Genomic DNA, 26,184 nt, shown 5'->3' with positions numbered 1-26,184 from the left:
CACTGTTTTGTTTATTTCAGCCAGCTTCAGTAGTATCGTCGGTGTATGTTGTTACATGTTGATGTGAACATTTAAGTTTAGTTTCTTTGTTTGTTTGTTTCTTTTTTGTCACTGTTAAAATGCTAACCATTGAAGAACATGTGTTTTTAGTCGAACAAGTGTTCAAAGCTGTCGGTAAATACACAGTTTCAGTTCGTCAAACATTCAATTCAGTTTTCCCGGAGACAACACTCTCACATTGCGATACTGTGCGAGATTTGATTAACAAATTTCAAAGTACATCTTCAGTGACAGATGCACCGAGAAGTGGTCATCCTAGCGTTTTGTCTGAGGATAAACTACTCAATATTTCTGATAAAATGTCCGTGATTTCGAACAAGTCAGTAAGAAAACTTGCCCAGGAAATCGATGTTAGTGTTGGAACGGCCCACATAGCTGTAAGGAAAAAATTGGACCTTTTCCCATACAAAGTGGCAGTTGTGTATTCATGAGGAACCACTTTATTCTGTGAAAATAGGAGACAGGATTGCAATTTCTAGACGTCGGATTGTGGGTCCCATATTTTTCAACGAAACAATAAATGCACAACGATACTGCAGTGATATTCTGTACCCATTCATAAGAGAACTTGTGTTAAGTGAAGTACTGAATGGTTATTTTCAACAAGATGGTGCAACCGCACATGCAGCTTGCGTTTCAATGTCTCTGCTTGCTGTTGTTTTTGGTGGTCACATAATTTCACAGGCACTTTGGCCTCCACGATCGCGTGATGTAACACCACCTGACTTTTTCTTCTGCGGTGCAGTGAAGGCTATATAAAAACCGTCCAAAATCCATCGATGAACTGAAAACTGCAATATCCTTTTTCACTGCTTCTGTTACAGAAGAAATGTTACAGCTTGTGTTTGGAAACATGATTAGACAAGTTTAATTGTGTATTCAACAATGGGGGGTGGTGGTGGGGAGGACTTTCAATGTTTAATGTGAAGATTTGTAAGTAAAAATGAATATTCAATAAATTAATAACTTGTATTTCACTGAGTTTCATTTCGGTATATTCACTGTAGCATACGGCACGCGCAGCTAGCAATCAAACGGCACTGCGGAGAGACTTTTTGAACATCCCGTAGAAGGATTTCTACTGAATCATGTCATTTTGTCTATTTGATTGCTGCCTTCACTATTTCATCTGTCAAAGCTACCATTCATCTTCTGTTGTATTCCATTCTCATGTTTTAGTTAGATGTTGCTTGGTGCTCCCTTTTAAAGTCTCAACAATTCTTCCAATTTACCCATGTCCCATCCCTCTAAGGCAGTACCTTTCTAAAAGTTCTTTAGTTTTAATCTGCAGTTCATAACCATAAAAAATGGTCAGTCCACATCTACCCCAGGAAATGTTTTGCAGTTTAAAATACGATTTTGAAATTTCTGTCTTAGAACTGTATAATCAATCCAGCTTTCTTCCACTTATAGAGTGTTTCACAATTCTTTTTAATGCAAGCTTATAGGGATTGTAGAGGGCGCTTAGTAGATGAAGTTTTGCTGAGGAACCCATGTCCAGAAATATACCATTTTGATGTAAAATGAGTTTGAAGATCAGATAAATTTTAAATCTCTTGCTTTATGGTACATAAACAAGAGGGACAAGGAGCTCTGACCCATGTTCTCTACAGGAACCCACAGCATGGGCAATGTTTTGAGTACTTATCGTCATGTTCTCTAAGTGATGAAAGCCATCTTTTTCGAAGTCAAGTGTGGCATGTCTGTGGAGCACCAGTCAGCCCTTCTAATTGTGAATGTACCAATTCTTCACAGCTGTTGTAGTCAGATGAAAATGATATGTGATGTCAAAAGCACAACAGGCTGACAACAGTGCTCTCATCTCAGTTTGTGTGTGAATTGTCAAGTGGGAGATTTGAACGTGATCTACTCTTCTAACTTATTTTATATCCAAGTGTTACATTTCCGGACATTAATTTCTTCTAAAAATTTTATCTACTGAGTCCCTTCTTCTACATTACAAACCCGTAATAGGAATCACGAAACATACTGTGTACAATGGTCGTTCATAATTTTTAAACCAGGTGTTTGCCAGGATTAAAAAGTACTCTATGCAAATTTCTACCAAGCAGATTACCCTTTCATTCCTATCTCCCAGTCAATGCTACTATTTTTCCTTCTGTTCCTTTTTGTACTGTCAAATATTAGTCCCCCAGTACAGTTAAATTTTGGTTTTTCTTAACTGTGTAAATAATGTTTGTTATCTCATCATAAATTGTTTCAATCTAATCATCATCTTTCAAACTAGTTGGGTTATAACTTGTGCTGCCCTGGGGGGTGCTGGCTTCATGACTGTCTTGGCTATGCTGATGTGTTCACTCAACTGTTGATAGTAGCTTTCCCACTTTCCTATCTTCTTGTTCCTTATTAGACCTAACCATACCTCACTAATTCCCACTATGTCTAATTTCAACCTTTGGAATGTATCTTGCCTATAGTTCTTCAGATGCTGTAAGGCAGTGCACTACTGAAACATTTTTTGTGGCTGCGGCCCGCATCTCGTGGTCGTGCGGTAGCGTTCTCGCTTCCCACGCCCGGGTTCCCGGGTTCGATTCCCGGCGGGGTCAGGGATTTTCTCTGCCTCGTGATGGCTGGGTGTTGTGTGATGTCCTTAGGTTAGTTAGGTTTACGTAGTTCTAAGTTCTGGGGGACTGATGACCATAGATGTTGAGTCCCATAGTGCTCAGAGCCATTTTGTGGCTGCCATTAATTATCCATACTACCTGCTTGACCAAGTTGCTATCTCAAAAATGCAATGTCTGTACCAGCTGGAAATCTCAAACACCAACTATGACAAAATAAATTCACATGCTGCTTCATCCGCAGCTCGTGGTCTAGTGGCTAGTGTTGGATCACAGGGTCCCAGTTTCGATTCCCAGACAGGTTGGGGATTTTCTCTGCCAGGGACTGGGTGCTTGTGTCATCACCACCACCACCACCACCACCACCACCACCACCACCATCACCATTTGTGACAGTGGATAGATTGGACTGTGAAAAAGAAATTTGACCTTGAAAAAATTGGGACTTGGTATGGGTGCTGATGACCCCACAGTTGAACGCCCCACAAACATATCATCATCATCAACAACAACAACAACAACAACATGCTGCTTCTTCATCTCGCTTGTATTTCATATCCATTATATACATTCCTTTTTTATTTTCCTTCAGTGTATGACTTTAACATAGTTCATGGTACAGATTGGTCTTTGAAATTTGCACTCTGTATGTCCTCTCTGGGTTTAGATTGATAAGCAATGTCATGAACATTGTCATGCCCAGTGAGGTTCCATGGTCTGCAGCAAATCTCGGAGGTGGGACAGTGTTTTCATGGAATAACTACCCTGATGAGCAGGTGTCTCCAAGAACAGGAATCCATGTGCCCATCGCCCTGCATTGCAGATACACTGCATCCACTTTCATTCTCATGCATGCAGAAAACAAACACTTACTTACTAAAATAACAAGATACTTGCTCAAGGTCACAATTGCCCTTCATCTGTTAGAGAGATAGTCTGTTTGAGAGAGAGAGAGGGAATAACACATTCTTTCTCCAAAGTGGTAGGTTACCCCTTAACCTATTCATCTCTCATTTTAAATTCTCTAACCTACCACCTCCAACAAAGGATTCAACACGTCACACTTCAGGTTGTAGAGTGCTTCTTTTATTTTTCCTGGTGACATTGTCTTCTTGAGTAATTCTTCCCTGGAGATTCAAATGAGGTATTATTTTAATTTTGGAATGTTTTACCCAAGAGGGTGCTGTCATAATTAAGGCATACAGTAGAGCTACATGTCCTCAGGAAAAATAACAGCAGTAGTTTCCACTGGTTTCCAGCCATCAGTAGTGCGACAACAGAATGGCCATGTTGGGTTATGTTACAAGGCCAGATGACTCTAGACTATTGTCCCTCCAACTGCTGAAAAGGCTGCTGCCCCACTCAAGGAACCACAGATAACCCTCTGTTGTGGTTGAAGCATGGAAGCCACCCCGCCTTGTAAAGGCTGCAGGTACACAGGAGTGTGCTCAATTTGTTACAGTGTGCAATGTAACTCCTATTGTCCAAACTCCAACTATCCTTATCACCAGTTATCCACATCACTTTAAGGAAAAAGTAATTTGTACTGTATGGCTAAAATTGCTGGTTTTGTTCAAGAGTTATTACAGTACACTGTACATTTTTTACCCTTCAAAAATTAATCTACAGCAAATGTATTAAAAGGTAAATCATACAGTGAACAATGAATACAGTATGCACATTGTTGTACATGCAATATGCACAATGTTGTGTTTGTGTGACCAACATTCAGTGTGGCCTACATCAATCTGTCTCATGACCATAAGGTGTACACTGATTTGTCACTATAGGTTCTGTCTTCTGACTCTTGTTTGTGAGTGTATTTTAATTTACTGTGTGGCATATGTCTACTAAAAATAAACAAATTGTATTTTTGTTGACAGACAAAATAAAAGTCCTTGAACTATTAGACAAAGACATGAGTGGTAAGCAGTTAACCAAGAGGATCAGCACGGGAAAATCAACAATTTCAGACAAAAAAGAAGAACAAGTCCTCAGTTTTAAACTTTGTGTCTGCCCTTGAGAATGAAGATGATAATTCATTGAGAAAAGCAAATAAAACAGCAGAAAACACAGAGCTTGAGGAGGCCGTTTTCAAGTGGTTTTTGCAGCAGTGAGCATTAGGAAACCCTCTTTCAGGGCCGACAGTTTGCAAAAAAAAAAGCAAGACTTTTAGTAAAGAAATTGACAGTTCGTCTTCACTTAAAACGAGCACTGGCTGGCTACAGAATTTCAGAGCAAGGTGGATTTATGTTGTAACCCAAAAGCAGCTGAAAATGTTATTAAAAAAATTCAAAATTGAGGCAGAATCTTATGACCCCAAATTTTTATACAGTGCAGATGAGACATGTCTATTTGGAAGGCTTTGCCTGAAACAAGTTAGCTTCTAAAAGGGAAACCAGTGCTCCTGCCCATGAAGTTAGTAAAGACCATGCTGATCTGTGTTGACTCCACAGGAAACCACAAATACCCCTCTTGTTGATAATAAAATTACAAAACCCATGGGCTTTCAGAAATGTTGAAAAACTGCCTGTCTTTTTACATAATCAATCAAAGGCAGATGACTGTTACTTTGTTTTGCAAATGGTATGATTCAATTGTCATACCTGAAGTAAAAAAATATGAAAAGGACGTAGGAGAGAAGGCAGTAAGATTATGATGATACTTCTGGACAGTGATACACCTTATTTTCTTAAACTGACAGAGCACACATGGCTAGCAGGAAGATCAATTCAAGATTGAGTGAACCTCAGTACATAATTTTAACGGTGGAGAAGGCAGTGTATTTATCCAAGTATGAAGGTATATAAAAACTCCAGAAAGTAAAGGCAGATTCACACCGGAAATCAGTGTAATGAAATGGAAGGCAACATCACTGCCAAATACTTGTGTGTACATGCTAACAGAAGCTCAAAGGAATCACTTTATTTAACACAGAACAAAACAGAGAATTGAGGTTTTGAGATACACTTTGTGGTACAAAAAGTTGGAATATAGTTTCAGAATTAAGAAACTAGTGGTGTTAAAGTTCATTAATAGCCACAGAAAAATTCATAACATATGTACTTGACAAACTATTTACTATGAAATGCTGAGTGAAGCAATATGAAAATTGCTGTTCAAACATTTCAAAACATTTATTTGCTTGAGAAAATACATACATACATACATACATACCTACAAAATAATAATTGAAAGGCAACAAGCAGCTTTTAACCTTGTTGAGTGTATTTTTTCCTTTCAGGTACAGTTAACATGAAGAGAAACACTGTATTTATGTACTTCAGTGGAGCTGAATTTTTCACTGGCAAAAATAGATTTTTTATGAAAATAGGTTCATCAATTTATGTCCTTGTTTATGCACAGTGTAGCCATTTTGGTCCAGGTATTGGGAAACCTAAATTATTTTTCACTCTCTGATCTGTTGCCTCATTTTGTGGAGGAACAGTAAAAATATCGAAGTCCACATAGGAGCCTTTACAGTGTGTCACAGAAATAGACAAACAGTAAAATAAATACTAAGATGACACAAACCACAAACTCCTCTGTTATAACATAAGTGAATGTGATAACAGGTTTGACTTCTGATGTTAGCAGACATCATCTTTCTTTTCCCACCGTTGTCAATGTCAAAACTTCCTTCCTCAGAAATCCTGATATTGACATCCCTTTCCATTCTGCCCTGTCCCGTTGCATTCTGTGTAATACTGCCATTTTAAATGCATGTTGGAATGTTTTGACATTCTGTTCTGTCAAGTGTTTATCAACCTTAAGGCAGCAGTTATGAATTCTTACAAGGGCACATTTTTCGTATAGGGTATTTTGTATTTTTGTGCAGTTTCGAGGCGGATATCCAGATTAGTGGCAGAATGGCTTTTTAAAAGTCAACAAAAATCTCTTTAGGTGTGATGGCACCCCACTTTATCCCCACCATTGAAGTAAGTTGTCACGTCAGAGTCTGTTAAGGACGTTGTAACATGGCATGTGACACACTATTCTAGTAGAGAAGCTCAAGCTGTGCCATGCCTATCGTTTTATAATTGCACTTCTGCAATCTTTTTATTGAATTTTTCCTTATTGAGGAAAGGAGACAGCTCTCAATTGGATTAAAATTTATTATTTTCATTTAGGTGATCAAGTGAAAGTGTGGCATCCCCTCCCCCAGCTCTCTCCCTGAAATAGCTTTGAATATAGTTTTGGTTTGTTTGAAGTTAATGGTTCAGCTTCCTTCAAATCAAGTGTCTGATAGGTACACTGAACATTTTTAGATGATTATGGGGTTCTTTCTTTGGTGTGTTTTGTGCAGGCATTAGTGTTTCTTATTTATGCTAAGGCTATATACATCTATATGAGGTTAATTGAAGTCTTCATGAAAGGTTTTTTTTTGGGGGGGGGGGGGGCAGTGGATATCATACATAAGCACATGTGAAAACAAGCATACTAATAGTTATGACTCTTGGATTATAACTAACAGGCTGAATGTCAATTGCAATAAACTCATTACATGCAATTTTGTCTACAACTGCATTCAATTGTCTTACGGTGGTTGTACAATCGGAGACACGGATGACATCAGATTTCTAGGACTAGCGAAAGATAGACACTCTCATCACCCCTTGCAGAAGCTCAGTGCTAGTTTTACAGCTAGAAAATTGTCATTAATCTGCACCTTTGATACCCAGAAACTAGTTTAAATTGCATACTACCATTTCTTGATACCATATGGGACAACTCTGTTCAGATGCAGAGAATATTATTAGCCCAAAAGCGAGCAACAGTTGTGTTAAATCAGGAAGCTCATTTCGGTTAACTTTTACTAACATTTGCGGGACTTTTACACAGACATTACAGCACATTTATTTGTTTTTGACAACATGAACTTTATTTGAAGAAAGGGGGCAGCATCCTACTAATGAAGGCAGAAGATTAAGCTTTATGTTGCAAACAAGTCATTAACTGTTGTTCAGTAAATTATGCAACAGACCACACTGTATATTTTCAGTAGGTTTCCTCAAGAGTTACAGGCTCTTACTGACAACTCAAACTGGAGAAATTTCTCCACGTGAACTCTCTAATTGTCACAGGAATAATTTGAGCTAATAATTTTATTATGAGAATATAATTCACAGAAATGAGTGGAACAGTATATTTCCTGTTCATATGTAAGTATCTTCTCTGCTTTATTGTGTTAAGATATGTGTGGATCACTGTAATGATTGAAAAGTGTTAAACACTGTTCATGTAAAGGGGATTAAGGTTTATTTATCTGTATAGTCCAGTCATCCTACTTTGAAATTTTTTTTTCAAGTGGATGATAGGATGGTTCCTTTTCAATTATTAGTGTCTTGTAAAATAAAATAAAATTTATTTCTTTAAATTTATTCTTGTTTTAATTGTTGTTCTCATCCTGGAATTTTGTAATTTATTATTTTATTGTCATGAACTTTTTCTTTTAAAATGCTCTTGATATGCCTTTTTCCACGACATGGCACAGAAGCCCTATTGAATGAAAATAAACAAATAAAATGAGCATTACTGGTAAGAACAGCCTGTTTCATCTTAACCACAAATAAATACAAGGATACTGAAATATGTGTGACCTTTTATATTTCAGGTCCTACTTTAAGACTGACATCAGATGTGATTCGGAATTCTCTGGGTCCATCCATTTTGGATCCAAAGAATGACTACAGGTTAACTTCTTGGTGTCTTCAGCAGGAAGACCAGCACAAAATTACACTTTATCAGTGTGACTTCCAGTTTACTCCATGGACTCAACGCTGTGTACGTCAGGCTGACTGCATTCTTATAGTTGGTTTGGCAGAGAAGGAGCCAACAGTGGGAAAGGTAAATATTTTTCATTGTGAAGAAGATACGCACAGTTCATAGGATCTATATTTAATGGAACAAGTAAAGGTAACAACTTACCATATACTTGAGGCACTGAGTTGTTGACAAGCAGTAAATACTGCTAGCTTTCTGGTGCTTCTCAGTATTGTGTCATGTGCTTGTTGAAGTTACAGGCCCTCAACTGTACAATGAGATTTTACCTTTGCTTTTTCCATTATATATAGTACTCTTACAAATGTATGTTACCGTATTTAACCTTATATTTGTGTGATATATATGAGAGTGAATATTCCTTTATTTTGTCTCTGGGCTACGTTTTATATATAAACTATTTTGTATTGTTTATGTGTTGACATATACTCTCATACTTTCAATTTCAGATTGAAAAAGAAATAGAACGCCTGGCAGTACGGACACAGAAGGAGCTTGTTCTGCTGCATCGTGATCGCAGTAAAAAGCCAAAAAATACAGTGGCGTGGTTGAACAACAGAAACTGGGTATCGGCGCACCACCACATTCTCTGCAAAAAACGTCTCTTTACTGAAAGGACAAATGCTAGACTTGTGAGTAACAGAGTGATCTTTTTATGTATTTTGTGTCTCTGAATTCATATCCATAAAAAGCATGTCCATTTACTAGGAACAAGAGCATTTTGGGAATCAATTCTATGATAGAAGGTCCTGCAGATATTTATTGTCATTTCTTTCATATTGATCTTCACTTTTCAGATTTCATACATAAACATACAATATAAATGACTGCTATGAGGACATTTTTAGTGCAGCATGTTTATATTGGACTTGAAAATGGATGACAAAGAAATGAAGATATTTGGTACCAGCAAATGGCTCACTTGTCTAAAGTATTGAAGGCCAACAAATGGTGTCTCAGTCCGCTAGGTGAATGACCTTGAAGCATAGTTTCTGTCCTTACTTCACATGTTGGACAGTTATCCAGAAATTACATTTCATATACCTTTTTTTATGAAAACACAAACATGTTACAAAATCCCTGGATGTCTATTGTTCCTTCATTTAATGCATCATTATCTAGAATTTGCTTTTGCAAATCTGCACACCTGTTGCCATGTAAAAGACTGTGTAACATATGTCATCCTCTGTTATTTACAAGTTTGTATTCAGTGTCACCCATTCATATATGTTCCCAAGAGCCGTCATTGTGTTGCACTGGAACATTTTCTTACTTGTAAACAGCAAATTTGAGTCTTACATATTCCCAATAAACTGCTGGTTTGGGACAGCAACCAACAGAATCAGAAAAAAAGTATTTGTAGTAGTCTATGATCACAATTTTTTATTTTGCTTATGCCCTGGTTGGGAAATGGGCATGAGGACTGCTTGCCAGGGATGCTCTGAGGATGATACTGTGTACTGAAACCAGTAGCCAGTAGGCAACATAAAAACTTGTGACTATAGCTTAAAACAATTTTTTTTTTCCAAATTTTGAGTTTATCTTCTGCCGAGATTGCTCAACCAGTTAAATCCCAACCTCTAACAGTGGTGCTCGGTAAGAAAACTGGATATCTTCAGGCAGTTGTGTTCATTAACTTGTTATGAATTAATATGGAATATAGATTTCCAACTACCTTCTCTTTAGCCTCTCACACTATTGTGCTATTTTTAATGCATATTACTTTAGCTATTATAATCACCAACTCGGAACTATGTTGGGAGTTTCAGAAGTAAATTTCACATTGTCCCACTCTATGATCATTGCTATAAAAGTGGCGCATTGACAGAAGAGAGTTTCTGGATTTACTTCAGACACAGTTCTGCTGCGGTACAGATAACAGGAGCATAACAATGTGTGAGTGAGATGGAATGGCAGCTGGAAACATACTCCACAGTTGAAGTATACCAGACAGTAGGATTCAAAGGGGGGAAAGTCTAAATTGCACCAGATTTATTCTGAAATTCTGGTGATATATGGACCAAATACAATGTTGAGTCCAGCAGTAGTGAAATGGTGGAAAAAATTTGACCAAGGCGTCACAATATGGATGATGCTGATCAGGAAAGAATACCATTGACATTGATTGCAGATGACAATGTTCAACCAGTTGAGGAGCTGATTCGTAGCAATTGTAGATTTTAAAACAATGAGAACATTCTAACATAGCCTCTCAGATGGTTCCATGACCAAGGAACAGATTTCTGTAGTTGAGGAACTGAACAATTGGTAAAACTGTTCTACCACTGCTTATGGAGAGGTGGTGACTGTGTTGAAAACGCCGGCCGTTGTGGCTGAGCGGTTCTAGGCGCTTCAGTCCCGATTTGCACTGCTGCTACGGTTGCAGGTTCGAATCCTGCCTCGGGCATGGATGTGTGTGATGTCCTTAGGTTAGTTAGGTTTAAGTAGTTCTAAGTTCTAGGGGACTGATGACCTCAGAAGTTTAGTCACATAGTGCTCAGAGCCGTTTGAACCATTTTGTGTTGAAAACCAGTGTCATGTATCTCTGACACTCTGGAGTGCAGTGCAGGATTCAATAAAAGTTACTTGGGCTACCATAGTAATGTTAAGTTACTTTTTCTGTAGTCTCCTCATAACCGCAAGTCTTATAAATGTATTAGTACCATTAACAGTGGAACATTTTGAGGAAAATTCTTACTCATAATTTTTGCACACATCAAACTGCCAAATGGAAATTTGGACTTCGAATAGATTATGAGATAATAAACATTATGGAATATTGCTTAAAATTTCAATCATTTCCTGTGATGTAGCAACAACCTGCTGTATTCAGTAAACAGTATTTCACCATCCATTTCACAGATAGCTCACTAGGTATCATACAATGAACTCGGAGGTTTCCGAGTTTCCTGTGATGCTCTGTCCCTGACAGCTTGATTTGCCCAAATAAGGTTCTCAGGTGTTTGCTCTGTAGGGCTCTCCAGTTTCACCCATACATTTTTTTCCAGTGACACAGCACAGTCCTCGCGAGCTCTGTGATGGTGTTGGCAGCTTAGTGGCCCTCTCTTTATATTAAGGCTGTGTGGAGTTAGACATGATATCAGAGATGTTCAAGGTACAGCACTGTTTTGCTGGAACGATTCCTCGTGGAGAGACTTAAGAATAGTAAGAGAACTGATTGCATAGCCTCTTTGTCATAATGGCATGCTGTTAAGGTGCATAAAATAAATATTAAGGATGATCTGATGATCGTAATAAAAAAGGCCTGTTTTGAAAACTCAGAGCTTTGATTTTTTCTATTTTCGTGTCATTTCAGCTGATTCCTATTTATATATATATATATATATATATATATATATCTACTTTTTTTATTTTTCAGGAGGAACTGTATAAAAGAGTCTTGCAGACTGTTCCAGATGCACAGTCAGACTTCTCCCGTTTGGCTCGGTGGCTTACCGGTACTTCAATAGGCCTTGTTCTGGGAGGTGGTGGTGCACGTGGAGCTGCACATGTAGGCATGGTCAAAGCAATTGAGGTATGAACAATTTCATTTCCTTTATTCTACTTAGATGTAGGTAGTTACATTGTCAGAGTACGGTTTCTATTCAAATCAGCTGGGGAAAAAAAGACTATTTCTGAGATATGACCAATTTCCATACTGTTATGTTTTGAAATTTGCATTAGCACAAAAGCTTATTCCAAACTTCCGCTTTAATCTCTGACATTCTTTCTATCACTGATAAATAGTTGCAAAGCTTGCAGGAATGCAGTCAGGTATAAACATGAAAGATTACTAGCATCCACAAGTCACAAACTGAAAACAAAACTGCACAGTGTAAACCTGTGGTGGGCTGAGCTCCCCAGCCCAGACCTATGAAGAGAATAAATAGCAAGCAAAAAATACAAGTACCAGATGGTCAGGTGTATTCTCTTGGTTCCCTCTGTACCTTTGTGGGAACCACTTCCCGCACTTGGCCAGAGAAGTGTTCTCTCTCTTTGGCATCTGCCAGTGAGAGGGCTTCATCTTGGGGTTCCTCTCCCCGGTAACCTCTGAATGAGAGGCCCAGTGCCAAATAATGGCTGAAGGAACTGCTCTTCATCAGTCCCTGCCCTCAATTCAGATAGCCTCTGGGATGATCCTTGCCCACCAAAGGTTATGAAAAAAGAAGAAGAAGAAGAATTGGGACAAGGATCCTCTGGTGGCCCCAGAGGCACCAGATATCCACCCGCACCCTGCAACATGCAGTCAGATTCTGTGTCGATGTTTGTGGATGTAGTTCCATCCCCACAGGTGACAGGCAGTGATCCTGTGGCATGCTCGGAACTCCTGGCACCTTCACATGTAACCTGGCCACCAGTCGTATGATCATTCAGTGGAATTGTAATGGCTGCTACTGTCACCTGCCAGAACTATATATCTTATTTCCCCTTTTCTGGAGTTTGCATTGCTCTCCAAGAAACACACTTCACTCATGACCATTCTCCAACATTCCGTGGTTATTGTGCATTCTGTTGGAACCATGCTCGTCCCGAGAGGACATCTGGAATGGTCTCTGGTCTCTACTTTTTTCCGTACAGATGTTGTAACTGAATGGATTCCCCTTCCTACCTCATTGGAGGCAATAGCAGTGCAGGTGTAGACAGCCTCAATGATTACTATCTGTAATGTTTACCTACCTCCAAGCAGGCCACTTATTTACGTTGAATGGAGCACATTAATCCAACAACTTTCCCTCTCTTTTCTCCTCCTTGGGGACTTCAGTGCACACCACTCCCTGTGGGGGAGTACAGCCTCATCTGGTAGGGGCCTTTTAATTGACTAGCTTCTCACAGACCATGATCTATGCCGCCTCAATGAAGGTTCTCCTACCCACTTCATTGCCAACCTGTGATATCCTAAATCGTGTTAGACAAATGCCAGGATGGTTCCTTTAAAAGGGCATGACCCCTTTCCTCCTCCAACCTTCCCTAAACTGAGCTTGTGCTCTGTCTCTAATGATCTCTGTGTTGATGGAACAATAAATGCTAACCTCCTCCTCCCCCCCCCTCCCCCCTCCTCTCCCCCCCCCTCCCCCCTCCCCCCCCTCCCCCACTCATATCCACCCATGACACCTTTTCAGCTGTCAATATAACAGTTTCTTCCCTAATCTAGTGGCTTTGCTATATTGGTCACAACAGAATGACCTTTGTGACAGTGACCACTTCCTGGTGATCCTTTTGTTTCCTTGTCACCACCAGACAGATCAACTGCCACTTTGGGCACTTCACAGAGCCAACTACCCCCCCCTCCCCCCCCCCAATCCGTTTGGTTTCTGGGATGGACTATACAGAACTGACCATCTGCTTAGGTTGGAAGCAACAGTCCGACAGGCTTTTTCTAAATGCCAACACCTTATCACAGTCATTTTTGACCTGCATGAGGCATACGACGCAGCTTAGCATCACTAAATTTTATTTACCCCGCATGACTGGGGGTTTTTGAGGCCTTACTTGCTCCTTGTTTGCTTTGCTGATCCCAGATGTGGATTTTTGGGTGCACATAATATCTCTGCTCACTCGGAAATAGAACATCTGCTGGGCTGCTTGCCCATCTAGTATCCTCTGCACAATCAAGGACGCTACTGTAGCGTAGGGCTCTTCCTTCTGCTTCTCGTGGAAGAAATCCATGGTCCTGTGATGTCTCCATATCAATCATACCAGGTTATCACATGTTTTTATTTTGTTTACTGAGAGACTCTCACATTGTTGTTGTGGTGCCTTACAGACAATAGCTCATTTCTTTGTGGAATGCCCCCTCCATGCTGAGTATGGGCTTCTGGACATACTGCCTTTAAAATTGGCAGACGACTCCCAGATGGTTTACGAGGTTCTCAGTTTTCTCCATGAAAGTGGTTTTCCTTCTCATTTATAAGGTGTTAACCTATCTCCGGAGAAGGGGCAGGGTGATTGGGAATGGGGTATCTCCTGCTGTCTGCTAGGTCTTGGGGTTCCTTGATCCTACTTCCTAGAGCCAGGCTTCTCTTTCCTCTCTCTTTTATTCTGCTTAATCACTTTTAGGTTTGGTTTGCCTCTTTTATGCCACTTTCGGTTTTCTATTTTGCGTGTTGCACTCTGTTAAACAGTGGGCGCTCTTGACTATAATGGACCAGAGGTGCAACAGCTGCAGGTGGAACATTTCCTGTTGCATGCAGAGCCACAGGAACACCCAACTGCTGACTTCCCTATTTGCTTCATCTTTTGTTTTATTATTGAAAGTGCAAAAGATGTCCATGACGGTGTTAGCCCTCTTCCTTATACTGTTATGAATCTCCTGAAAAGCTCAGAAAATGTTCTTGGTGGATATCTACACTCTTGGATCGTGGGACTGATGACCTTGTTGTTTGGTCTCTTCAACACCCCACCCCCGCCCCCACCCCCCAATAAATAAATTAAATAAGTCAGTCAGCCAACATTTCGAAAACTGAGACTTGTTATTTCTGCCAGGAATGTGAAGTTATACTGAGTGTCAATGCAAATGATCCTCATAAAGAAGTATGTGAAGAATACAAACTAATGAAAGTTACACAATACTAAACTAAAGGATGATACCAACTGAATGGCAGTCAGCTTTAATCCATCCTGTACACAAAAAAAAGTGATAAAAAGAATGTCAATAACTATAGGGGCATCTCATTAGTATCCGTTCCATATAAGATTCTCTCCAAAGCAATACAGAACAGAATAGAACAGGCTCATCCAAACTGTGCCCCTGGGGTGCTAGCGCCCACGATCACTCACGGCCAGCGCCCCGGGCGAATTCGTATGTTGCTGTAGTGGCCGAGTCGTGCCGCTTAGCTGGCCGTGCGGACCACCCGAACGCCAGCCAATAGATATATTTGTTCGCCCATTTTCCTATCGGGCAGAGGACGTCTTACAAGTGCTTTAACTAGAGTTGATTGACCTACAGTGCCATATCCGCTTAAAGGACCGCTTTCTTATGTGTAAAACTCTGGATGACTTTTACAGCTGTCTTCCACAGCTGTCTCTTTTGCACAAGCACGCGGCCAAAGTTCTCTCAATGTTTGGTGCCACGTATATTTGTGAGCGCTTTTTCTCTCTTTTAAAGCTCCCTAAAACTAAGAACCGTTCATTCCTTGGCGATAAAAAATTGACCAATTCTTTTAGGTTAGCAGTCTTACGGAATATTGTACCAGACTTAGACAAAATTGTTTCCTCGAAAAAGAGAAACGAGTAAAATGTTACTTGTCTTCTTTAACAATGTTAACTGTAAGAATTAAAGAGCTTTATAACCTTAATTCTATTTTAATAAGTTTTCAAACTTGTTTAGTTAAAATTATTACGTACAAAACAACAAACTAAGGATCCGATTTCTAAACTCTGAAAAGAGTTACAAAAATTGTAGCACGAAATATAACAAAAAATACTTACTTGTAACTACCAACAGTAAGAATGAGACTCTGTATCCCTTACATAAAATTAATTCTAAGATAGAATATTTTGTTTAGGTTAGATCTGACCGCGGGGCAGTCCAGCGCAGAGCAGCGCTGTGCGGTCTCACTTGCTCTGCAGCTCTCTCTCTCTCTCTCTCTCTCTCTCTCTCTCTCTCTCTCTCTCTCTCGTTCCTATGGCGACACTAGGGACACACGGTCACGGACGGGGTGCTGAACTACACTGTCTTGCACCCACGGGGCGCAGGCGCGCCCGCCGGGCGCAATTCTTGGATGAGCCTGGAATAGAAGGTCATCTTGACCAACTGATTGTGGAATATCAAACTGGTTTCCGAAAGGGCCGTTCTTGCGCAGAACAGATCTTTAACCTGAAGAACATCATCAGGTACCAGAAAACTGTAGGAAATAACTACGTGGTCATGTTTGTTGATTTTCAGAAGGCACATGACTCCATTGACATCAAGTTCCAATATTATAATACAGTTGTAAAACACATATATGCATCCAAAACCTATCACAGCATCCATTAAGAAGAGACAATTGTTATTTTACAGTCATCTCATGAGGGTGGACAGTGATTGACTAACAAAAAGAATATGGAGTTTCATCCAATCTAAGAAAACAAGGCCAAGATGGTTTGAAGAATGTGAAAAAAGATCTTAGGCAGATTGGTATCTTTAGAGAGAGAAATTCCTGACAGGAACAAATTTAGAAGATTGGTGAACGACTACCAAGATTTTAAAATGGCATCAACATCCAAAAGATGAGAGGACCATTATCCGAAGAGCATAAACAGGCACTTCTTGGTGGGCTCAGAAGATACTGGCAGGAAGTCAAAGATGGAACAAGAACAAGACCTGGACACTAGACTCTAGAATGAAGTTGGTTGTTACCATGCAGCCCATAGAGACTCAACTCAATAGTAATTAAAAAAGAGAGAGAGAGAGAGAGAGAGAGAGAGAGAGAAAGGAAAAGTGTATGCAGTCAGCCAAACTTCATCTACATATCCACATCTAGATGACTACTCTGCAATTCACACTTAAGTGCCAGGCAGAGTGTTCTGTGAACTACCTTCAGACTATTCCTCTCTAACAGTACGAGGGGAAAATGAACACTTAAATCTTTTTGTATGAGCTCAGATTTATCTTATTTTATTATCATGATCATTTCTCCCTATTATGTAGGTTGGTGACAATAAAATATTTTCATGCTCAGAGAGAAAATTGGTGATTGAAATTTCATGACAAGATCTCACCTCATTGAAAAATGCCTTTGTTTTGATGATTGCCATCTCAACTCGCTTATCATATCCATGACACTCACTCTCCTATTTCATGCTAATACAAAACAAGCTGCCCTTCTTTGGACTTCTATAGTGTCCTTCATCAATCCTATCCGATGGGGTCCCATACAGCACAGCACTATTCTTGTAGAGGACAGACAAGTGTAATGTAGGCAGTCTCTTTAATAGATCTGTTGCATATTCTAAGTTTTCCGCCAGTAAAATGCAATCCTTGGTTTGCCTTTCCCACAACATTATTTATGTAATTGTTCCTATTTAAGTTTTCATGATTGTAAATCCTAGATGTTTAGCTGAATTGTCAACCTTTAAATTTGTGATTTACTGTGTAACCAAAATTTAACTAATTTCTTATTGCACTAATGTGGATAACCTCACACTTTTCCTTACTCAGAGACAATTGCCACATTTTGCACCATAGAGATATCATGCCTAAGTCATTTTGCAGTTGGTTTTGATATCTGATGACTAGACTAGATGGTAAATGACATCATAATCTGCAAACTTTCTAAAAGGGCTGCTCAGATTGTCTTCTCAATCATTTATATGGATTAGGAACAGCAGAGGACGTACTACACTTCCTTGAGGAATGCCAGATATCACTTACATTTTACTCAATTTTACATTGATTACTATGTATTGTAACCTTCTGAACAGGAAATCAGTAATTCCGATGCACAACTGAAGCAATACTCCATAGGCACAGAAACATGCTCAAGTTTCATTATGCACAGAAATTGCTTCTGCCTAAACCAAACATTACTGCACAGATCTATGTACTTAATTTTCCCTTTCACAATAACCAGTCAAGTAAATTTCATTGTTTTATAGAAGGTGCAGAAAAAAAAATCAAATTCTGTTTGTTCCTTTTATATGATTTTGTAATTACTAAGCTCCAGGATCCAAACCATATTAAGACCATTATACATCTATCAGATTCATGCGGAGGGTAAAGAATGGAAAAACATAACTATACGTGTTCCAGTTAGGGGTCACTCGGTAAGTGTGGGCACTACTTCGGCATTTATGAAAAAATTCTAAGATATATTGATTGAAAACACTTAGAATGTGTGCCAGTTTGAAAGTGCTTCAGAAAGAATCCAGCATTCTTTTGAAGTGGTAGCAATGGACATTATTGAGGACTGGACAGTAGCAGTATCACAATCCTATGACAAGAGACCCAAAGAAAAGAAAAAACACAGAGTGAAACCCAAAAATACATTATGTTGTGTTACAACAGAAACTCATTTTCAGTCTCATTACAGGAACATTCTTTCCTTATCTAATAATAATAATAATAATAATAATAATAATAATAGAAATAAAAGGATGTACATTGCCAATGCTGAAGAAAATGAATACGTAACCGTGCAAAGACTATTGAATATCATTGGAGATAAAGTCATTCCTTATTTGAATTGAAAAAATGCATTTATTTCACATTGTGACAGATATTGTTAATAATAAGTTTTTAAAGAAGAATGTATGTGTTCTGTTTATAGCTTTTGTTGGAATAAGATCTGGGACTGCTACTATTAACAACTAATTTAATAGTAAAATATGGAAAATTTGCCCCCCCTCCCCCTCATGTTATACAGTGATTTGTGGAAGAGCATCTTAAGTTTGGCACTAAATTATCACTTCAGAGCTGTCAGTAAGCCTTAAATGCTATACTGTCATGTCATATATTCTGACAATATAATATTTCATTTATATTTGATTGAAATCTCTAAATCTTGATTTCAGTATGTGTCACTGAAGTTGTCGTTCCAGAGAATGCCTCCGTTGTTCCCATAAGAAATTTGTGACTGGAGTAATCTATGGTCTTAGTTGTTGGCATTTGTGTTTGCTTGTCAAAGTTTCTTCTCCCATCCTTAGAATGGTGATGCCAGAGTGGGGAGGGGGCGGAGGGGTGTTGAGTTTTCCCATATAAATATCTGTGTGGGCTTTTCAAACAGTCCACACATTGGAATAACTTTATCTTTCAGTGATGGCTATATAAGTATCAGTTCTCCCTCCTTTTTTTGACAATGTATTTTAGCTAAAGTAAGGGGTTTATCCTTCGTCAGTGGAATCCTGCTGTAAACTGATAACTAGTTGTCAGGCAGATCTCACACACACACACACACACACACACACACACACTCAGTTGTAGGGAAGAGATTGAATTCCTCACTGGGAACAATGTACATCACCACTGCTGTGTGGTGTTTCCCACCATATTCACTTTCCTCTTTCCCCGCATCCCTCTCTCATCCACGTTTATTACTCCTGCTGCTCTCTTCTCATATTATGAAGCAAGGCTGCTCATTGGCTAAAACAGTGGACTCACTTTCAAGTGGACTGTCTCTCAAACCCCTGTCTGGTGATAGAGACTCAGCTTTCCTGTGATAACTTTTAATCACTTTAGTCGAATGCTAGGGTTTTTCCTTTGAAAACGACACAGACAGTTTCCTATTCCATCCTTATACAATTCTTGCTTGTACTGCTTCTTGTGACCTCTTTATTGAGTGGCAAAACCTAAGTCTTCATTTGTTCCTTCAATACTACCTGCCCTGTTCTGCATTTCTGTTTTCTTACTATGATCCTTCTGACATTTCCCATTCTGTCCCCTCCCCCTTTTTTTTTACCATTTCCAGTCCTCTTCATACTCTCCTGTCTCCCCCCCCCCTCCCAATATTTTCCTCTGCTCATTTTTCCCCTCTTGGTACCATCTCTTAGGCTGTTTTCCCTGCCCCTACCTTACAGCCATACTCTCTCTCTCTCTCTCTCTCTCTCTCTCTCTCTCTTCCCCCCCTCTATCTCCCCCCACCAAACTCTGTCTCTCTCCCACTCTCTGTCTTCCCCCCCCCCCCTTTTCCTCTTCCATTCCACTATTGGTAAAAGTACAGTGTTTCTTCTCAGCAAATAAAGCAAAATGAAACTAATATGGAGACTCATCCATGTAAACAAGGCAAAACCAAAAACTGTGTGTCCCTGTCCAAAACTACACTTATAGCAGTCAAAAATGAGAGATTATCCATATGCAGCTTGTTGTAAAACATCTGATAACTTGGTGTCATCAGATGCTAAAGGCAACTGATCAGTTACTAGTGGAATAGCTGTAGATGTTTATCAGGGATCATCAAAATGTTCCTAAACTCCTGAGGTAACAATCACAGGTCACTTATCTAGATGGTACGGAAGGACTTCACTGCTAAGATATTGTCAGTTGTACAGTGGAAATTAAATGGGTTCAGCACCTACATGGAAGAACTAGATCTCCTGAGACTGGTAATACCCCTTTGTATTTGCCTCCAGAGGCACGTGGCAAACCTTGGAACACCTCCCGCCAAAGATGATGACCTCACTAGTGAGACAGGTGGAGGGTATTGCTGCATTCATCAGTGACTTATATGATACCTCACTAGTGGTTTCACCAGAGATTTGTGAGCAGTGGCAGTCACATTATATTCCCAGCACTGTGTGGTACTTCTGCCATAAAAAATTCTTTATGCCAGAACTAAATTTATGTTATATCATGACAAGAGGGCTGCAACTAGTTTACCGGCTGATCTGCCATCTGTCATACTTGATAATGAAATGAACTTTGAATTTATTTTAAGGTTTTGGTGATGCCTCAAGTTGTTTCTAAATTTTTAGATAGAAGATTGTAGGGCATACTTAGGGTGTCCAACTCATCAATTTTTAGGCAAGTGTGTGTGACTGAATTCTAGTTTTAAAGATGTCTTGCTTGCCATGAATAATGTGTCATAAATATTGTAAATTGATTAGAAACTTTATAAAAAGTAATTATTAAAACCCATTCTTCTATCACTGGTGTTTTAGTTTGGTGATCATGTTTTTGTCTAAAATACTACTACTATAAGCAATTCTGAGTTCCAATGTGTGTTTTTTTTTCTATGTAGGAAGCTGGCATTCCAATTGATATGGTTGGAGGTGTTAGCATAGGTGCCTTCATGGGTGCTCTGTGGTGCATGGAGAGGGATGTCACTACAATGACGCAGAAAGCTCGAGACTGGTCTAAGGTATGGTCGTGCATTTGCTTAATTAGGAGACTTTGTTACAGATAGGAAACTGCATATGTTAGACCCAAGAAAGGCAGAATGTTTACTGCCCCATCAAATATTTATAATGATGTGTCACATATACTGAATAGCTGTTCCTCCAGCTGGTTCTGCAGTTTCCCATCTGCCATAAATACGGAGGAGAAACAAACTGTCATTTTAATTTTATATGAAGTACAAACTAATTATGCAAAGTATGAATAATTATGCACACGCACCTGTCAAAATTTAGATAATAAATTGCTGTGAACTTCTCCAAACCCAAATAATGTACTTGTATCAACCTCAGCTTTCATGTTACTCCACACCTATTGTTTGCAGCATCACAAATGACCAATGCTGGAAAGATCATGCGCAGCAGCTGTCAGTAGATCGCTTGTAATTAAGTGTATCCACAGTTGTGAATATGGATAACCATCAGCTGTAGAATGGAATGATGACAATGAAATTTGTGCCAGACCGGGGCTCGAACCTGGATATGCTGCTTATTGTGAGCGGTCGCCACCTGGCTATCTGAGCATGACTCATGGCCAGACCAAAACTTCCGTATGTCATCAACCCTGTGTTCCTTCAGACATGTATACATGTCCAAAGGAACGTTGCATCATAATTCTGAGTAACACAGGCACTGCAATATTGCATAATAATGTGTGCAGTTGTTAGGCACCTGTTACCCAGTGGGGTGACAATATTATATATGATAGTAGTCATTTGTCTTGTTTTTCTACAGACCAGTAAAAAGTATTATCTGTAAGTGAAGGGTGCCATGTGTTAACTATCTATGAAGGGGTGACCCTAACAAAATTTTCACTGGATAGTTACAACAACAACAACAACAACAACTACTACTGCAGCAACAATTATGACACCGGCAATAGTAATGACATCAGCAACAGCTACAACACCAGCAGCAGCTACTGTGCAGTCAGCAGTGACAGCACATGAAAGAGGTGACCTCACTGCGAGAGCAGTACCAGGAGCAACTATGAACATGACTGGAAGCAAAAGTGCTACCTGCAGTACAATCACAGGAGTTGCTGCAGTCACGTGGCCAGGAAAGCGTGTCTCTGGGCAACCTGGCATAGCCAGACGACAACCTGTCTGTGGCCAACACCAGCTTGACCTGTGTCCCGAGTGTAACCGTTCTTGTACCTGCCCACAGTCACAAGTCCAAATATTCATATTATCCTCCACCATCCTCTGATACTAAACCAACAGTGCAGGTGAACCACTTGGCACGTTAAGTACCAGCCCATTGGATGGACTGTCCACCACTGCAGTTCATAAATGTAGAAATTCATTTACTCACCATTGGGATAATGCAAGACTCCACCAAATATGTACACATGGTGACTCTGTTGGACTGGCACTCTTCCAGTGAGGTTAGTAATGTCATCACAAACCCGTCTGCGTCTGCAAAGTGAGTTACTAAAAGTCAAGCTCACTCGGTGGCTTTCCCCCGCTAATACGTAATGCTTTGCTTAATTGTTGGAGAGGTATAAAATTGGTGACTGAAAGCCGTCATAGTTCTTGCAATGCCTCCACACCCCTGGCTGGACCAGAAATTCTTTCACCCACTCCTACAGTTCAGATGGATTTCAGTTGCCAAGATGCAGCGCACCCTACTCTTGGCAACACAAGAGTCAAACTCGAGCAAGCTGGCATAGACACTGGATACAGTATCTGAGGCCAGCACTCAGCAAGTTTTACTGAGATGTCTGGCAGGGACAGGACAGACTATATCACCTCACATCTCGACAAGTTGACAAGACGGTTCGCAGCCCCTGTTGTGCACGAATTACAAAATTGCATAGCATCTCATGGATGATGCAGTGTGCACTCCTCGCCCTCACCAGACCAGCATGAGTCATTCTGGCAACAGAGCATGTAGGTGCAGATCACTGTGTTTCTGTACGGAAAACATGAACAGAGGCATCTCATGCCTGGCAGGCAAATCTGCCAGCAACACCAGCCAGTGTACCTATCACAACATTTTGTGGTAAGAGACAGGACTACTAAGATGTTGTTTCTGGTTTGAAAAACGTCACCACCAATCCTTTGTCTAGAGTGGAAACCATTTCCACACCTGCGGGTTTCACCAAGCTGGTAGCAGCACAAAGTGACGATACTGCAATGAGTGCCTTAAAAGAAGACTTGCAGGCCTCTCCATCAGCATTGGTCTATGGTGAACTTCTACATTCACCAGGAGTGTTTTTCAAACCACATCTCAGCCCCCACACTCTACTCAAAATTTCCCCATGGTACTCCAAAGACAAATGGAGCCTATGCGATTGAGTGGAACAACACTTCATAGAAAACAAGCTGATTTTGTTTTTAAAGGCCTAGAAACTATGAAACACATTTTCTTCCAACATCGCAAACTTCTCAGATCACTTTAGCCTCCCTGTCATTGTCTTTACATGGTTAAGATAAGAAATGGAAGGACACCCACTCTCCACATTAGAAAGGTAGACACGTTAGTGTCTGTTGACTGGTTCAAACCTACCTATTTAAGTACAGAAGATGCCACCGAAATGCAGGCAACCACAAGACACAAAATGCCTGTGATACTACAGTTGCTAGCACCACGTCATCATCCAGAGCAGTGCAGTCGGCCTGGAAATCGAACAGCCAACACTCGCTCAGGTGCAGCAGCTACCTTGCAGCACCAGTTGATCCACCAGCATCCAGACAGAACGGAAACTCTTTATGGTTTCATTTCAATCTCCTCCTGCTCCTCATCCCACCCCCTCCCCATCTCCCTCCCTCTATTCCTATTTTCATGCATTTCTATTGCTATGCAAAAGAATTTCTGAAAAATATAATTTTGCTACCATGGAAGATAAATTTAAGTATTAGAAAGTCTTTTCGGAAAGTATCTGGAGTATAGCCTTGTATCAAAGTGAATCATTCATGATAAACAGTTCAGGAAAAAGAGAAGGGAAGCTTTTGAAATCTGTCACTGCAGAAAAATGATGATGATGATGATGATGATGATGATGATGATGATGATGATGATGATACGGATGGATCAAACAAATAATGAAAGCATACTGAATGAAATTGGAGAGAAAAGATTTTTATAGCACATCTTGACTAAAGTAAGGGATTGGTTGATAGGACACAACCGGAGGCATGAAGGAATTATTATTTTGCGATGGAAAGAAGTGTAGGGTAAAAGCAGTAGAGGGAAACCAGGGATTGACTACAGTAAGCAGATTCAAATGGATGTAGGTTGCAGCAGTTATGCAGAGATGTAGAGGCTTTCACATGATCGGCTAGTGTGGTGAACCATATCACACATGATGATGACGACGAACTGTTGCATCCTTAGAAAACCTCTATCCCGCATATTAATTTGTAGTAATATTTTTGCATGATAGATAAACCTGAGCATTCATTGGTATATAGTGGACCAGAAGAAAGAACAGGCCAACTTGGAACGGGGTTTATAATAACTGGGGAAGTTAGGAAAAGCCTTCTAGAATTTGAACCCATAAATGAAAGGATGTGCAGACTCAGAAGACTAAGAGGGAAATTTAGGAATATATCAATAGTTAATCCACATGCACCAACAGAGGAAAAAGAATATAATTGGCTTGGAAAAGTATGCTGCGCAGTACCTAAGTATGACCTGATGCTAGCAATAGGAGATTTTAATGCAAAAATAGGGAGGAATGAACACCCATATGGAGTTTCTGGAAAATATTTACTACATGAAGAAAACAACGAGAATGGAGACTTATTATGCCAATTCACAGCAAGGAATAATATGATTATTAAAAGTACCTGCTTTCCACACAAAAAGATCTATCTGGTTACTTGGAAGTCTGCAGCCAATGGAGTAGTCAATCAGATTGACCATATTTTAGTGATTGTATGCCACTCCACATCAGCTATGGATGTTTGGAGCTGCAGAGGACCAAACTGTGATTCAGACCACTTTGTGATAAAATCAGTCTTGAGAGAGAAACTGTCACTAACAAATGGTAATAGAATAGGAAAGATGATGAAATGGAATACAGACAAACTGAACATCCCTGATGAAGTAAAAAAATACCAAGTAACACTAAGCAGAAAGTTGAGCAATTAAGAGACCGCAGTAGGAGTAGACGAAAGGTGGAACAGGATTGAAAAAGCCATTAAGGATGCTGCAGAGGAAATAACAGGCATAAGAAGGAATAGAAGAACTCAGGAATGGTTTGATGAAGATTGCAGGTCAGAAATAGAGAAAAAGAACAGGGCAAGAATAAAAGTGTTACAGAGAGAAACCAGAAATAATGTGGAACAATATAGAGAATCGAGGAGAAGAGCTAACAGCCTGTGCAAGAGAAAGAAGAGAGTCGAATAAGAAAAAATTTCAAGAACTAGAAGAATTAAAGGAACAGAGTGAAATAAGAAAGTTCTATCATGCAACAGGCAAAATGCTACAGGAAAAATGATTCCAACCAAAAACAATGGCCTGTTCCAGTAAAGATGGGAAAATGATAAGGGAGGAAGAACAGATAGTGGGAAGATGGGCAGAGTATTTCAAAGCTACACTAAGCACCAGCCTAGAGGATGAAGAGAGAGCCACACAGGAGGAAAGAGTGGAGTTGGAAGTAGACAATGAAACCAATGGGGCAAGAAAGCCAACACTACAAGAGGTCTCCCAGGCTGTGCACAAGTCAAAAAACAATCGAGCCCCTGGGGAAGACAGCATACTTGCTGAATTAATAAAAACTAGTGGTGAGGCTGTAATAAAGGAACTGCACACATTAATATCATATATATGAGAAACAAAAACTGTGCCAGATAATTGGAAAATTGGAATAATAATCCCCATTTATAAGTAAGGGGACAGAACAGCATGTGAAAACATTAGAGGTATAACACTCCTAAGCACAGCTTATAAGATCTTCACAAGCATATTAAACGAAAGGATACAGAAGTGTGCAGAAGGCATA

General features: G+C 39.8%; 1 protein-coding gene across 7 annotated transcripts in view; it reads left to right on the top strand.

The window, feature by feature from the left end:
- Nucleotides 1–26,184, top strand: part of LOC124556725 (neuropathy target esterase sws) — a 220,050-nt gene that overhangs the window by 127,778 nt on the left and 66,088 nt on the right. For all 7 annotated transcript variants that reach the window (XR_006968668.1, XR_006968667.1, XM_047130723.1 and 4 more), the window contains exons 17-20: nucleotides 8,257–8,489; nucleotides 8,873–9,055; nucleotides 11,803–11,958; nucleotides 21,080–21,199. Coding sequence is in view for 5 of the 7 variants with exons in the window: in XM_047130723.1 (XP_046986679.1) it covers nucleotides 8,257–8,489; nucleotides 8,873–9,055; nucleotides 11,803–11,958; nucleotides 21,080–21,199 (692 nt within the window). In the remaining 2 variants the exon portion in view is untranslated. The remainder of the gene's footprint in view (nucleotides 1–8,256; nucleotides 8,490–8,872; nucleotides 9,056–11,802; nucleotides 11,959–21,079; nucleotides 21,200–26,184) is intronic.

The sequence above is a fragment of the Schistocerca americana genome, chromosome X (genome assembly GCF_021461395.2).
Source record: "Schistocerca americana isolate TAMUIC-IGC-003095 chromosome X, iqSchAmer2.1, whole genome shotgun sequence".
Lineage (NCBI taxonomy): Eukaryota > Metazoa > Arthropoda > Insecta > Orthoptera > Acrididae > Schistocerca > Schistocerca americana.
This window is presented reverse-complemented; position numbering and strand designations above follow the sequence as displayed.